At 41.3% G+C, this 14,797-nt stretch overlaps 1 protein-coding gene across 5 annotated transcripts in view; it reads left to right on the forward strand.

The window, feature by feature from the left end:
• Positions 1-13,454, forward strand: part of LOC308558353 (cyclin-Y-like protein 1) — a 51,780-nt gene extending 38,326 nt beyond the window's left edge. For 4 of the 5 annotated variants that reach the window (XM_081139965.1, XM_081139968.1, XM_081139966.1 and 1 more), the window contains 2 exons: positions 6,117-6,279; positions 7,431-8,738. In XM_081139965.1, coding sequence (XP_080996091.1) covers positions 6,117-6,279; positions 7,431-7,541 — 274 coding nt within the window. In that variant the 3' untranslated portion in view covers positions 7,542-8,738. Of the gene's footprint in view, positions 1-6,116; positions 6,280-7,430; positions 8,739-13,358 lie in introns of those variants that run through there. The other variant, XM_081139969.1, reaches the window with a different exon arrangement.
• The last annotated feature ends 1,343 nt before the right edge of the window (positions 13,455-14,797 follow it).

Genomic DNA, 14,797 nt, shown 5'->3' on the forward strand with positions numbered 1-14,797 from the left:
GAGAAATCAGTTACCATGATCACTTCCTAGATATTAGCATAGCCCCTGCACAAGGATGACATGCAAATTTGTCCAGCGTTCCATATTTTTAGACAGTAAAGCATGCAATAGACTGACGTATATCAAAAGAAAAGGCTGAGTTGGGAAGAGATTAAGCAAAGAACTTATAGGCATATATGCCCAACCCATGGACACAGAAAATAGTGCAATAAAAGCCTGGGGATGGGGTGTGTGTAGAGTGGAAGGGATCTAGGGAGGGGAAGGAGACATCTGTAATACTTTCAACAATAAAGATAAAATTAAAAGATAAAAAGGAAGGCTTTAACAGTAAAAAAAGGAAACCCAAAGAAATCATTTACAGTCTTTTGGGAGCTCCCTTTTAGGTAACTAATTGCTTTTCTCTGGCTGCTTTTAAGATTCTCTCTTTGTCTTTAATCTTTGCCACTTTAATTATAATTTATCTTGGTGTGGGCCTCTTTGGGCTCATCTCGCTTGGAACTCTCTGCACTTCCTGGACTCCTGTGTCTTTTTCCTTCACCAGGTTAGGGAAATTTTCAGTCATTATTTCTTCAAATAAGTTCTTAATTACACGCTCACATGCTCTCCCTCTTTTCCTTCTTGGATCCCTATGATGCTGATATTGTTACCTTCATGTTATCCCAGATGTCCCTTAAAGTATCCTCATTTTTTATAATTTTGTTTTCTTTTTGTTGTTCTGATTGTTTTCTGCTGCTTTGTTTCCAAATCACTGATTCAGCCCTCTGCTTCATCTAATCTATTGTTTATTTTTTCAAGTGTATTCTTCATTTCAGATATTGTATTCTTCCATTTTGACTGGGTGTGTGTTTTTTTCTGTTATCGTCTCCTGAGGATATTTTTCCATTGTTTTTCAGACAGAGTGGAAGGGAAGGAGGCAGGGAGGGAGGGAGAAAGGTGGAGAGAGAGAGGATCATTGATGTGAGAGAGACACATTGACTGGTTGCCTCCTTCATGCTCCCAGATTGCGGGCAGGGAGTCAACCAGCAACCTAGTTAAGTGCCTTTGACCAGGAATCTAACCCATGACCCTCTGGTCCTCATGATGATGCTCTTAACACTGAGCAAAACTGTGCAGGGCCTGAGTGGCTCTATTTTATGATTTCTACGTCCTTTTTTCATGCTGTTGAAGTTCTCACTAGGTTTCTTGAGCATCCTTATATCCATTGTCTTGGACTCTGTATCTGGTAGATTGCTTGACTTCATTTTATTTAATTATTTTTCTGGGGCTTTCTTCTGTTCTTTCATTTGAGGCATGTTTCTTTATCTCCCCATTTTTACTACCTCTCTGTGTTTGTTTCTGTGTGTTAAGTCATTCTGCTTTGTCTCTTTGTGTTGGTAGGGTGGCCTTATGTAGTAGGTATCCTGTGGGACCCTTGGCACACTCTGTGATTACATTAACTGGTGCTCCAGGAATGTTTCTTGTGTGAGATACATGAGCGCTTCTGTTGTAGTTTAGTCATGACTGCTGTTGGCCCATCTATGTGTGGCATTGATCCTCATGCTGTTTGACTGTTACGATTGACCTTGACCACAGTGTAAGAGCTGATATGCAGGAGTTTACCACATGAAGCAGAATTCACCTCAGCAGGGTCTTTGCTTCCTGAGATCTCCCTTTGAATGTGCTGCTTATGGAGCTAATTGAGTGCTGCTCTGATGTTGCCTGAAGTTTGCCACTGGGTGTGTTGGTTTGCGGCCTTTTGGGATTGACTCATGCACATCAATGTCTGACTCTGCCTGTGACTGGCCCTGGGCAATCATCTTGGAGCTATAAAGTGAGTCACAGTTTGCTGCTGCCCTTGCTTTGACTGGGAGTGCATGGGAAGGGCCAAGCTGCTCATCAAGGCCACCTCTTATCAGCAGTGAGCTTTGTTACAGGTCAGTGAAAGGTCCAAGGCACTTCACAATGCACCTTTACCTGCCTCCACTTGTAGGCTACCTGTTAAGTTGGGTCACTTAAAGAGTCTTTGGCAATACCATGTGAGGTGAGTTAGGTTCTCAGTGAGTCATCAGGTACAGGCAAGTGGTGTTCATCAGACTGATACATATTCAGTCTTGGTGCCAGTGCTGAGTCTCAGGCCACTCAGGAAAAAAATCCCAGAGTACATCAGGGCCAGTTGTCAAATGCTGGGTACCCGCAGGCTTTTTTGGTGAACTGATGTCTCAGGGAGTCATCTGGGGTCAACCAAACAGACCAAGATTTGGTGATGTGAAGGGACGGGTCTACACCAGTTGAACATGCGAGGGAAAATTGGCCCGACTTGAGGCTACACAATTCAGTCTGTCCTTGATTTAGCCGAGAGCATCTGGAGACCCCCAAGTCCAGTAGGGCAGGGCTCTTAGGATTCCAGAGGGTGGAACTAGTGGATCTCTTATTGGGTGAGGTAGCACTTATTAAGCTCTAAGGAAGGGGGGTGGTGAGAAAAGGCCTCTGACACAAGCCACAAAACTCAGTCTCGGACACACCCTGAATCTGCCCAGACCTCTAGTCCCTGGGCTCAGGTAGCTGAATTTTCTGTCAGATATGAGCTCTGCAGGGTGAGAGGACAGGGATCAGGAGGGTGGGATTATGCTTTCCCTCAGGCTGATGTCACAGGAGAAGAGTTCTCAGCCCAAGAAAGATGATGTCTGTGGGCAGTGGGGGACAGGGACTCAACACAGAGATCCTGGCATCTGTCCCTTAGCTCTCTCCCCAGAGCCACACATCTCAGTTTCTTTTCACTAGTCTGCACTGAGCCACCCTCCTTTTGTTTGTGCTTAGGGTAAGTGACCATAAACAAGGTTTTGTGTGCTGGCTCTTCAAGAGGGTGCCTGGGTTTCTATGAGACTTCTGTCTCTCCCTGGAAGACAGATCCCTGATGATTTTCATAGCCAGATGTTATGTGGGCTCCTTTTCCTGGCTCTGGTGCTCTGGGCTGGGGAGCTGGGCGTGGGGCTGAGACCCTGTGCTTTTAAAAGGAGACCTTTGTAGCTGAGATAGCCCTCTGGATGCTTGACCAGTGCACACGGGTGATGGGGCCAGCCCTTTTCAATCTCTGCCCTTCCTACCAGAAGCCTCTCGATGTGGCTTCTTCATAAATCCTTGGTTATGAGACTTCTGTTCAGCTAGTCTTCTATTGGTTATTCAAATTGATGGCTGTATATTTTAGTCATAATTCCAGTTTGGTCCTGGGAGGAGTGAGGGTAACTTTCACCTACTCTACCACAATTTTGGATCCCACTCAACATTTTTCTGTTGTCCCCAGTCCGTTTTTCAGGGGCATACATCTGGCCTTTGAAGTAAATTTTTGGCCATTGTTAATGGCCTTAGCGCCACTAGACTATTGAGCTGGTTCTAGCTTAAACCTGAGTCACACATAGTATATTTGCTTTTACTGGTCTTTTCCTCCATTTATCTAAAGTTCTGTTGTTAGACCATGATAGAAGATTAGCCATATATACAGGTTTCAGATACCTTTGCTCTCTCCTGCTCTTTAATGAGCATTTCACATGTTTAAAAACAGATCTGATGATTTAGGAAGGTCCTACCTCTCAGGCAGTTAGAGAAACATCACTGGCCTCTTCCAGTGCCCACCCCGTTTGAGAATTTTCAGGGGCACTCAGCAACCACAGCAGTGCTTTGTGGGAGGCCATGGGTTACCCATGAGGGTGCTCCTCAGAGCTGGCATGCAGAGATGGGAGTGGAACCCCAAACATCACAAGGAGTTTTGATCGGGCCACCACGGCTGCTGTGAAGGGCCCTGAAGGCGGTTGGCAGGATGAGCCCAAAAGGTATTTCCAGCAGACGGAGTGCCTGCTTGACAGTGAAAATGTCTTTGTGTAAAGGGGGTCCAATATCTGGTGATGAAAAAAGATTTGACTTTGAGTGGTCTGCACACAATGCCATATACAGATGATATATCAGAGAATTGTACGCTTGAAATGTATGGAATTTGATTAACCAGTATGACCTCAATGAATTTCATAACAATTTTGAAAAATGTGTTTGTGGGTGGCATTTAAGAAAATGTGAGAGGACCCCTCTAGATTATATTTAACATCATAGGAAATTGAGATGATGGTGGGCAGTAGCCAGAATTTGTTTCTGTTACCTTTGCTCGTTACTCTAGAGAAGACCCTTTCAGAATGACCAAAATGCATATTGAGAACTAAAGTGAGAATAGTTGTGATGAAGAGAAGGGGCCAGGGATTATCAGTAGCTTTCAACGTGGCTTTTGGTAGAAAAGCAGACTTTGATAATCGTGTAAACTGAGTAGTCAGAGTGGCCTTGCTGGTAGTGATCTTAGCAAAGGGTATGACAGTAAATAGTAAATTTGAAACCAATGCAATTACTTTTTGGGGGGAAGTTGCAGAAGCTAAAGTGACTTTGACACCACTGTCATCAGTCTTCCATCTGGTCCCTCAAGGGAAGGATAATTTGTGCTCAGGAACACTAGCTCCACCATGGTGGCAGCTGAAGTTTTCTAAAAACCTGCGACTCAGCTGGTGCGGCTCTGGTTCTAGTTATAACATCAGAGAACCTGCAGGGAAATGTGTGAGGTGTCATCGATGTGAGCTTCTGGGGAAATGGCTGCAGTGTCTAGGTACAGACCAGTTGTAGAGAATGCTTTTTGAGTATGAACAGAGAAACCCCAGGAGCTATGTTTATAACAGACTGCTTTTGTTTTTGATCTTTGGAAATTGGAAGACACTATAACCTTGTTTCATGTACATTGGTGTTATCCACCTGCTGTTGTCTCCTATTGGTAGTGATCTCCTTTTAGTCTAAACTGAAAAATTGGTGGCTATCAGCTTTTTCTTAAAACTTTCCAACATCTATGTGTCTTCTTAGAATATGATTTCCCAGGGACATCTGTAATATTTTAAAGAAAATTAAAATTAAAAAGTAAAAAAAAAAAGTACAAAAATATATATATATGATTTTCCTTCAAAAAATAAGTTGAACTGAGCAGCTGCTACTCAGAAAATTTGCTGTGCCTGTGAATAGTATGCCATTCAGCCATCTAGCCATTGAAAAACTAAAAAACAAACAAAAAACCAGATGCTGCATGATCTGTAGGGACCATGCTTTGCTTTATGATTAATCTCTATTAACAGGCATGGTGACCATAGGTAGGTGCTTTACGTCAAAATTAACATGCAGTTGTGATGAAAATGTAAATGGGACATGGAAACATAGATGAGACTGATGAATGTCAGAGGGATGGAGGAGGGCGGGTGGCTGGAGGGGGAGAGAGTAACCATATATACACAACCCAAGGACATGGACAATGGTTGGGAGAGGGACTGGGGAGGGGGAAGGAATGGGGTGGAATGGGTCACTGGGGAGAAAAAGGGACATCTGTTAATATTTTAAACAATAATAAAACGTAATAAATAAATAAATAAATAAACAAATAAACAAATAAAAGTGCATCCAGTTCTGTGAAAGTGACAGTTTCTCTCCCCAGTAAGGTTCAGGTGAACAGAAACTTGCATATGCCCTTTGACATTAGCCCCGTGCACTGGGGGCGGGGAGGGTTTCCCTGTCCCACTGAGTGTGGCATCTTTATTTATTTATTTATTAGAGGTGAATCCTTGTTGCCTCAAGAGTTGACCCTCTAAGATAATAGTGGCAGCCCTCAGTGGCTCCGTTTGCTGCCATGGCCATGTGCCCACTCCTGTGTTGGCACATCTCTCCTTTCATGAGCCCCTTCCTGGCACAGGCCTGGTGAGAAAGTCCGCAGGGTCTCAGAGCTGAGAAACAGCCCCGCAGCTCCTGCCGCCTGCACCGCAGCGGGGCCTGTGCGCGGGGAGGAGCGGGAGCCTCCAGCTGCGCTGCCGGGACTCTGGGGAACGAGCCCGGGCCAGCAGCACAGGGCTCAGGGGGACGTCCCCTCCTCCCCCTTGTCCCAACCTCAAGGTGCTGGGGTGCGGAAGGGCCCCGAGTCCCTGTGCCCTGGGTGCTGTCTGAGCGTTAGCGCAGCGGGGCCTCTGCTGTCTCATAACTAAGTCAGAGCAGCCTCGTGCTGAGACGGGGCCTGCGGGCGGCCCAGGGACTGACACGCCCCGTGTGGGTTTTGTGTTTTCCTTCTTCCTCAGAAATGAGCTGGAGACGCAGTATTTATTTCTACTCCGGTTTCGTCTGCACGTCTCTGCCAGTGTCTATGCCAAATATTATTTTGACCTTCGGTCCCTAGCAAGTGACCACAAATTGCCTAATGAATTTGCTTGTCTGCGAAAAGAAAGAGCACAGACCCTGGAGGTAAGGCTGCGGAGTCACAGAGTGGGGTTTCCACCAGACACCAGACACCATCTGTGGGTAAATCAGATCATGTAGGAAAATGAAAAGCTTTTTAAACTACCAGGGTGAAGAAGACTTACTAACTCTTTCACATTTTCCCGGTATCTTTTATGGCTGACAGGAAGAATCCCACTTTATAAGAAAATTATGTTTTCTGTGACCATGATTCAGAATATTTTAAATCAAATTTAATCTTTGATGGTTTTTTTGAAACTTTTTCTTTTTTCTAACCATATTTCAATAATTTCTTAAAATTGAGTCACTAGTCATATCTACAAACATAACCTACTTACCACCTTAACTCACTTTGCAAGTTCATGCCTTTTCTGTATATGTCACAGTTCAGTCCCGTGAGTTTGTTAGACAAGCTCACCTGAGGGACCTGTATTAATTGTGGAATGTGTGTTTCAAATACGCGGTTAGAAAGTACATGGGCTTTTAATGGAAATGGTAAAGTACATGGAACAAAGTCATATTTATGGCTTATGACTTTTGGTGATACAACAAAATTATTCACAACTGAAATGGACACGTTTAAAATGGACACTTATTGAGGGACTTCGATCGCACTTTAGCAAACGGCGTGTTTCTACCACAATTAAAGTGCAAGTGAAACAGTACCTTGTGGTGCTTCAATCATTAGATCTTTCCTACCTTTCAGGAAAGTACAGCAGAAGCCTGTCTCATTTAAATTTGCTTAGAGCAGATAATAGCTAATAAAGACTGGGTAGAATTTAAGTAGCTGAGTAACACTGATTTTCCCCCCGTGTGTTTATTATATTTAAGGGACCAAGTGCCCAGGCAACAGGTGATAGTGTTGTTAGGAGCCTGTCACGCCTTAGACACCATTGAGAAAACCCAAACTTTAAAATAAATCCTCCGTCCCCCTTTCCTCTGGCCATCTAATCACAGTCCCTAAGAGACTCACCTAGTGAATTAGCTTAGAGGAGAAGCCCAAGGGCTTGGCCGCGGAGACCGCAGCCCCCCAAGGGCAGGAGCTGTCATCTGCCTGAGGAGGCGGCATGTGCGGCTCAGCGGTGGTGCTTTCTGTGCTCAGGCTGGAACCCTGTGATTTCTAACGTGTCTGTGCTCTCTTTGATTTCTGCTCCTAGGCCATTTCCAGATATTGTGAAAACAAAAACCTGTGCAGGGCGGCTGTAAGAAAATCCCGCAGCTGCGATAACGTTAGTGCTGCGCAGCGGGCCAGTGCCATCTTATCCTAAATGAGGAGTGAGGGGCTGGGACATGGTGAGCCCCTCATGTGCCACGAATGGAGAAATGTCACCGCTCCTGCTCAGACCCAGCTAAGTGATTTCCTTTTAGGGGAGAAATGAGGGGAATTAACATGGTCAGCTTCTCATCTACAGTAACAAGGGCTGTGGAAATACCAAGGTTCCTCTTCCAGCAAGTTTAGTATTTCCTCTTAAAACAAAATGAAAATTTTCAACATCATGAGGAACTTTTTAGCCTAAGCTTAATTCATGAGCCTTAGTATTTTTCATTTCCCTTTTGATTATTTTAATTACTAGAGGATATTACATTTCTTTATTTTTGCTTTCTATTTTTGTTGAAAAGGGAAATGTGTCTCAAGCTTTTTTTAGAGTTCTCGTTAACCACCTACATAACATTGTCTTTTGAGTTTTGATGCTCGTTTAGAAAGCCTAAAGTACCTATTTCTACATACTATAGTTTTAAATGTTTTAATGTTTACTTTGATATTGTGGGGGGAGGGCCTTTTTGGACATCAGAAATTTTAGAAATATTTTTTGTTGCTCCCTAGTTCAAAATGGGCACTTTTTTTTCCCATTATGTGTTATTTCCTTTCCTCTTGAACTTTTTAGACATTGTTACTGTATAAGAATTATTTTAAAGTAATTTTGATTATGAGTTTTAATTTCAGTTTTTTCAGACTTTGAAGACTTCATTTTTTTTAAAATTGATGTTAGAGAGGTAAGGAGATGGAGAGAAAAAAATAGCTGTGGGAGAGAAATATCTACCGGTTGCCTCCCTTACAGGCCCGGAGACCAGGGATCAAACCCAAACCGGGTATGTGCCGTGATCAGGATCTGAACCTGTGACACTCCAACAACTGAGCCACTTGGCCAAGGGAAAGATTCCTTTTTAAAAGAAATTAAGTAACAACTCCTGTCATTATGAAAATCATATATTCTGTGGCCTTTATCCTTTGAATATTCTTATGCACTTGGCCTAAAAACTGCCAGAATGAACTCGTAAAATGGAGATTTCTGGTGGTACAGAAGCTAGAGGAAAAGAGTGGCTGTTCTCTTTTTCTTTTTAGGAACTATCTTGCTAGCAGGTGGCCTTTGGTAATCGGTAGTTCCAAGGGCTTATATTGAATAAGTGACTTATTCTATGTATAATGGATTCCATTGACTATCATCTCTGGAAATTATTTTTAAAGAAATTAGCCAACTGATTTCTAGAAAGTAAATTATGATTGTGATATCCATCTCGCTTTCCCTGTAGGACTATCTATGATGCACTGTTTCCCCCTTGAGCTAAAATGTGTCTGTGACGTCAGAATCTCCTCTCCTGCCTCGGCAGTTACAGTGGCAAATTGTAGGAGCAGCACATTGGCAAGGAAGAAATTATAAAATGAGAACAGTTCAATCACATCTCTTTTTCAGGCTTTTCAAGTATAAGCTTTCAGAAAATTTACCATTTTTAGAGTTGGTAATACAGTAGAAGAAAATGAGCAGAAAATATTCACAAGGATGATAGTAAAAAATGTCATTAATATTGTTTTAAATATTTTCTAGGTTTTACTGGGTTGCATGTAAGTATGTTTAATAGTTCACTAAGATTATCAAACTTTTGGCAGGAATAGCTGAACAAATTAAAATTTCTTTTAAAGATTAGGTGCTTAAAGCCAGTCTGTATTAAAATGTAAGGAAATAGTTAGGTTTTTCTGTAACATTTTTTCTTTGTATCTTGGAATATACTGCGGACTTACTGTAGACTGTGCTGTACATTCCGTCATGATAGGTTCCATGGCCTCGTAATACCTTAACTTTGGTTCTCCAGTAATTGGTGGGCATACTCTATTGAATTCCCCTCCGAAAAATATAGCTTGGTAATTTTCCAATTTACTTCGCCTCATTTTAAAAATGGATATGAATAATACCATATTTTAAGTTTGTGTTTTGTAATTGTATAAATTTGAAAAGGTTTGTTCGCTGAAAATTTGAGAATTTACCTTACATGTTGACAAATGAAATGAACTTACATTGAAATTTTTATTCCAGGTAACAATCTATTTGACCTCTTCTTCCCTCTTTCCCAGCTGTGTTCTTTTTCTCATGTTTTATATGTTCCAGCATCCTGCCTGCTAATCTTTTTATTTAGGTTGCCTCCTTTCTCTAAATTACTATATTTATGTCAACTTTTGTAGTGTATGCCAGTAAAATTATTTAATTAATCAGGCACAGAAAAACTAGTATAACTTGGGAAAGGGTAGATAGAATTTTTATTTGATCCTGAAGTTTTCCCCATTGTGAATACTACATTCTGCACAAACACTCATTTCATTGGCTTGTGTGGTGTGTATGGTTTTGGCTTCCAGTAATGCACTTGTTTGCAGTAATGAATCCTCAAGTTCAATTTCAGATTGTTTCCCACACAAAATTAAAACTAGACTTTAAAAGTCTAGAGTACTGTGACCTTTTAAATTGTAAATCAAAAAATTTTTAATTTTTAATGCTTACTGAATCATTTTCTTTCCCTAGTGAGAGTTAATATTTGAAAGTACTAAGATTTGCTTTACAAATGTATGTAAACATGTATGAAATTGTTCGTGGTGATAAATTGGAGTAGGTATTTTGATTCATCGTTAAAGATTAACTTTGGGAGCCAGCACTCTCTGGGTTGAAATCTCAGCTCTATTTATTGCTGTGTGCACTTGAGAGGATTCTTCTCTGTGCCTCAGTTTCCTCTTGTGCAAAATGAGGACTGACAGGGTGGTTATGAGAATTAAGTGAGGTAAGACCTGTAGAGCACTTGGGAAGGGGCCTGGCACTTAGAGAAGTGCTAACTAAGCATTACCTTTGACTTAAATGCTCTTCGACTTACTTGGATTTTTTTCAAATTTATAATTGTACCATATTACTAAACATAATATAAATAAGTTACTGAAAAGGTCTCAAAAGTTATATGAATTAGTGAGGAAAGAAAGCTGTTGTTGAACCCATGTAGTTTCAAAGCACTGTGCCCTTTTATACACATTTGTTGAATAAGCATTAAACCTAAAGATTTTATATTACAAAGAGAAACTATAGGTATAATGATTTTACGTGGATCTATGGCTTGAAAGATTATTTAAAATGCAGGACACATTACAATAATGTGTGAAGCACCATGACTGCCAGTATTTTCTCATATTTTAAAAATTTTCATAGCATAACTGAATTGACAAGAAGTGTTTATTATAAAATCGCCCTGCAACACTCAGTATTCTATTCATATAATTATAATCCTTGTAAGTAAGATGTTGAAATATAAATTTATATTATAATAAAATTGAAAGTAAAGTGAGGATTTTAAGGGAATAAGAAAAGAGGGAAAATTTTGATTGCTTAAAAGTGTTTGCAGCCTGCTGTGTGTATCTTGTGTCACTTATTTGCCAGGTGTGGTGCTAAAAAGTGTCCTTTATATATATATCTGACTTGGCTGTGGAAGAGCTTGTCTTTCAGAGATTTCATGGAATAATTTACTAAGTAATATTGAAACACTGAAAATACTTACCTTTTGGACACATACATTGCCATTTAAATCTCTTCATACTGGAGAAAGGTGTTTACATTTATATGCCTGAGTTTTAATCTGTTTTCAAATTAAAAAAATAATTTGTAAATGTGTACTTAAATCATTTAAATTCCTAAATTAACTATCAAACTACACTTTGTATAACATTAAAAGCTTTTTCATCATTACAGTGAAAAATAATCTTAGCTTAATGTTTCTCTGTCCTGAGTGAGTGAGTGTAAAGGTTTCTAGTGGATGTGAGATTAGGTTGTAGAGAGTCGGAAAACAGATCCTGTTGCCCTTTTCAATCCCATGGTAATGAATTTGGATTTCATATTAGCTGTAGTGAGGAGCTCTTGAAAGATTAGGCAGAGAAGAAAGAAGATCACTTAATATTATTTTACATGTAATTATCAAAATGTGATTAAAGGTAAAAAAATAAAGTCCATATTATTTTATGCATAACAACTTCTAAAATGTGATTGGTAAACACAGAGGTGCTAGATGTTAGCAATTTGGGGAAAATGTTGTAGGCTTTTAAACTGAACAGTTACTGTTTATTGAGGACCTGTTTCCATGAAGCAATCAGGTATGTTCTTTACACTTATCTTCACAGAAATTTTCTTGAAAGGATGCCATTATTTTCCCTCTTTTATAGTGGAGAAAATTTTAGACACAAGGAAAAATGAACTAGCATCACAGAGTTAGGATTCAAAACCATGTCTGCTTGGCTTCATTTTCCCAAGGTGTTTTCCATTATGGCTCTTTTCAGGGGGGAGGCGAGAGGGGGGAGGCTGAAAATTGAGGAAAGGAAAGCAATCTTCTAATCCACTGAGGGGCTGGGCTGCACAGCCTGACTTCTGTCTTCCGTGGGCTCATTTGTGGTAGTTCCTTAAGCGTGTTGACATCCCAGAGACCCGGCCTACACATGGAAGATTTGATCAAGGCCTTGGAAGGTGCAGGGGCCCAGGATACATCTTTTTCTTAGGAAATTCAGATCTGGTTTTTCTTTCTAGATCTGAAATCAGTTTTCAGTAATTCCAGCCTGCTTTGCAAACTCATATCCCTAAAGGCCACTCAGTTATGAATAATTACTGTGCAAAATGTTTTGAAAGAATCTGCTCCACATTTTACCGTTGTCTTGGCCATAAGAGCAGCTGACATGGTGGGGAGACCTGTGTAACAGAATATGGGGAGAGCTGGCTTACAAGCCCATGAGCAGAACTGATGGAAAAACTGAAATTCCTGTAGTTCAAGAAATAAAAAGTGAGCAAGGAGGGGGTCGGGCACATCAAAGCAGCTGATGCCACTAGAAGGGAAGCACCCAACTCACCTTCACTTGCATTCGCGCTTTTATTCAGATACTTGGACACGATGAGCAGGAAATTACACCAACCTGAGCTCCCAGCAGAGCAGCGGCCACTGTGGATGGACAGAGAAGACAGACGACAGCGGGACACACAGGAAGGAAACAGTCTTCGTAGAAAAACTGAAGAGGTGAGAGGGACATTTCAAGTGTGTGTGTGTGTGTGTGTGTGTGTGTGTGTGTGTGTCTTATCCTCACTGGAGGATATTTTTTCCATTGCTTTTCAGAGTGGAAGGGGGTGGGGTGGGGGGGAGAGAGAAACAGAAACATGGATGTGAGAGAGACACACTGACTGGTTGCCTCCCACACCAGCCCCAACTGGGGCCGGGGATCAAGCCTGCACCCGAGCTGCGTGTCCTTGGCTGGAATTGAACCCGGGACCCTTTAGTAGGCAGGCCAAGGCTGAGGCAAACCGGCCAGGGTGATACATTTAAAATATAAAGAGAAAAATTGTGAGCAGTATTTAATTTGTAAATAATTTTAGCTGTCTATCATAGTTCTTGATGTCATTTCAAGTCTAAATAATTTACCCACATTAATCTTTCTTCACAGCTATAATATACAAGTTGTTACATAAAATACTGAGAGTCTTACCACAAACTATATGTATGAGCCAGTGTCTGCTCTTAAGGAGACGATTGTGAAAGTTATAGACACCATTTAACCCCTGCAGCCCTCAGTGTGAGGTGGAGACTTTTTCAGTTTAGGTTTAGTAAAAATCACCCTGCAGAGAGAACCAGGCTGCATCCCCAGGCGGAGGGCAGGAGGGAGCCGCCCGTCCGAAAGCCAGGGCGACTCTCATTACCCGGGACCCAGTTTCTGTCAGGTCCTGACTTGCTCTGACCTGCTTGGTGGTGGAAACACTGCAGAGGCTTCTTGTAAACACCAGTGACAGTGACACTGTGCTCTCTAGGGATGGACGGCACGAGATGCTGCTTCTGGCAAAGGCCACAGAAGATGCTGAAGGAGAAGCTGGGACAGAGGGACAGCGGCGCAGAAGCAGAGGAGAGGGCGCCGAGAAGGTAGGTTTCCCTTCGCCTCTGATCTCGGCTGTTAGAGAAGCTTCTGCTGGTTTTGATTTTTGAAAGTACACTACACAGGACGACGACGGATCAGCTTCCCCAAAGATCTGCGTTATACGAAGCTGAAAGTTAGGGAAATTTTTACTATAGATCTGTCATTATTATATTTTGACTATAATATAAAAAGTATTGCACTATTATTTGATGCAACTACTTTTGAATTTTTCTCACACCATAAACTATACTTCCAATCCCTATCGAAAAATAAATTATATAAATGATTTTTTCTTACAATCAGAATTTCTTGGGAAAACTTCTCAATTGTTACCACCAGTTAATTTTGGAGTAGGTGCTTTTAATTTTCAATAATATATAATATTTTATGATTTAGAGTCTCAATCTGTTTTTTTGTTTTTGTTTTTTTATAAAATATATTTGTATTGATTTCAGAAAGAGGAAAAAGAGGGAGAGAGAAATAGAAACATCAATGATGAGAGAGTCATTGATCGGCTGCCTCCTGCAGGCCCCTTACTTGGGATCGTGGCTGCAACACAGGCATGTGCCCTGAAGGAGAAGGAACCCCGATCTCATGGATCCTAGGTCAATGCTCAACCGCTGAGCCACCCCGGCCATGCTAGAGTCTAAATCCGTTTAAGAGAAAAATAGCTTGTAATTCCAGTGCCACCCTATTAACTTACTGGTACATACACACACACACACACACATAATATTTCTCTGAATGTTCATGTATTCCAATAAATAAATAAGCTCATGTTGTTATGCCTCAGAGGCTGTTTTGTAGATTGCTTTTTTTTAATCCTCACCTGAGGATATTTTTTCCATTCCTTTTGAGAGAGCGTGGAAGGGGAGAGAGAGAGAGGAAGAAACATTGATGTTGGAGAGACACATTGATCGGTTGCCTCCCACACACACCCCGACAGGGCCAGGGACTGAGCCTCACCCAAGGAACGTGCCCTTGGCCGGAATCGAACCCGGAACCCTTCAGTCCTTGAGCCAGTGCTCTGACCACTGAACCAAACTGGCTAGGGCTGTTCTTCTTTTAAGTTGTTATATCTAATCTAAGCCCTTTAACATAGACATATGAACTTTAGAATCGGCTTCTCAATTTCTAACAGGAAATCTTCCCGACAGTTTCACTGGAAATGTGTTGACTCAGTAGATTAGTTTGGAATCAGTTGATCTCTGGATAATACTGAGTTTTCCAACTCATGAACCAAATATGTCTCTCCATTTATTTAGGTATCCTTAACTTTTCTTATCGATGTTATGAGTTTGTAGTGTACAAGTCTTACACATCTTTTTGATGCAA

This window comes from Miniopterus schreibersii (assembly GCF_964146895.1).
Source record: "Miniopterus schreibersii genome assembly, chromosome: 1".
NCBI lineage: Eukaryota > Metazoa > Chordata > Mammalia > Chiroptera > Miniopteridae > Miniopterus > Miniopterus schreibersii.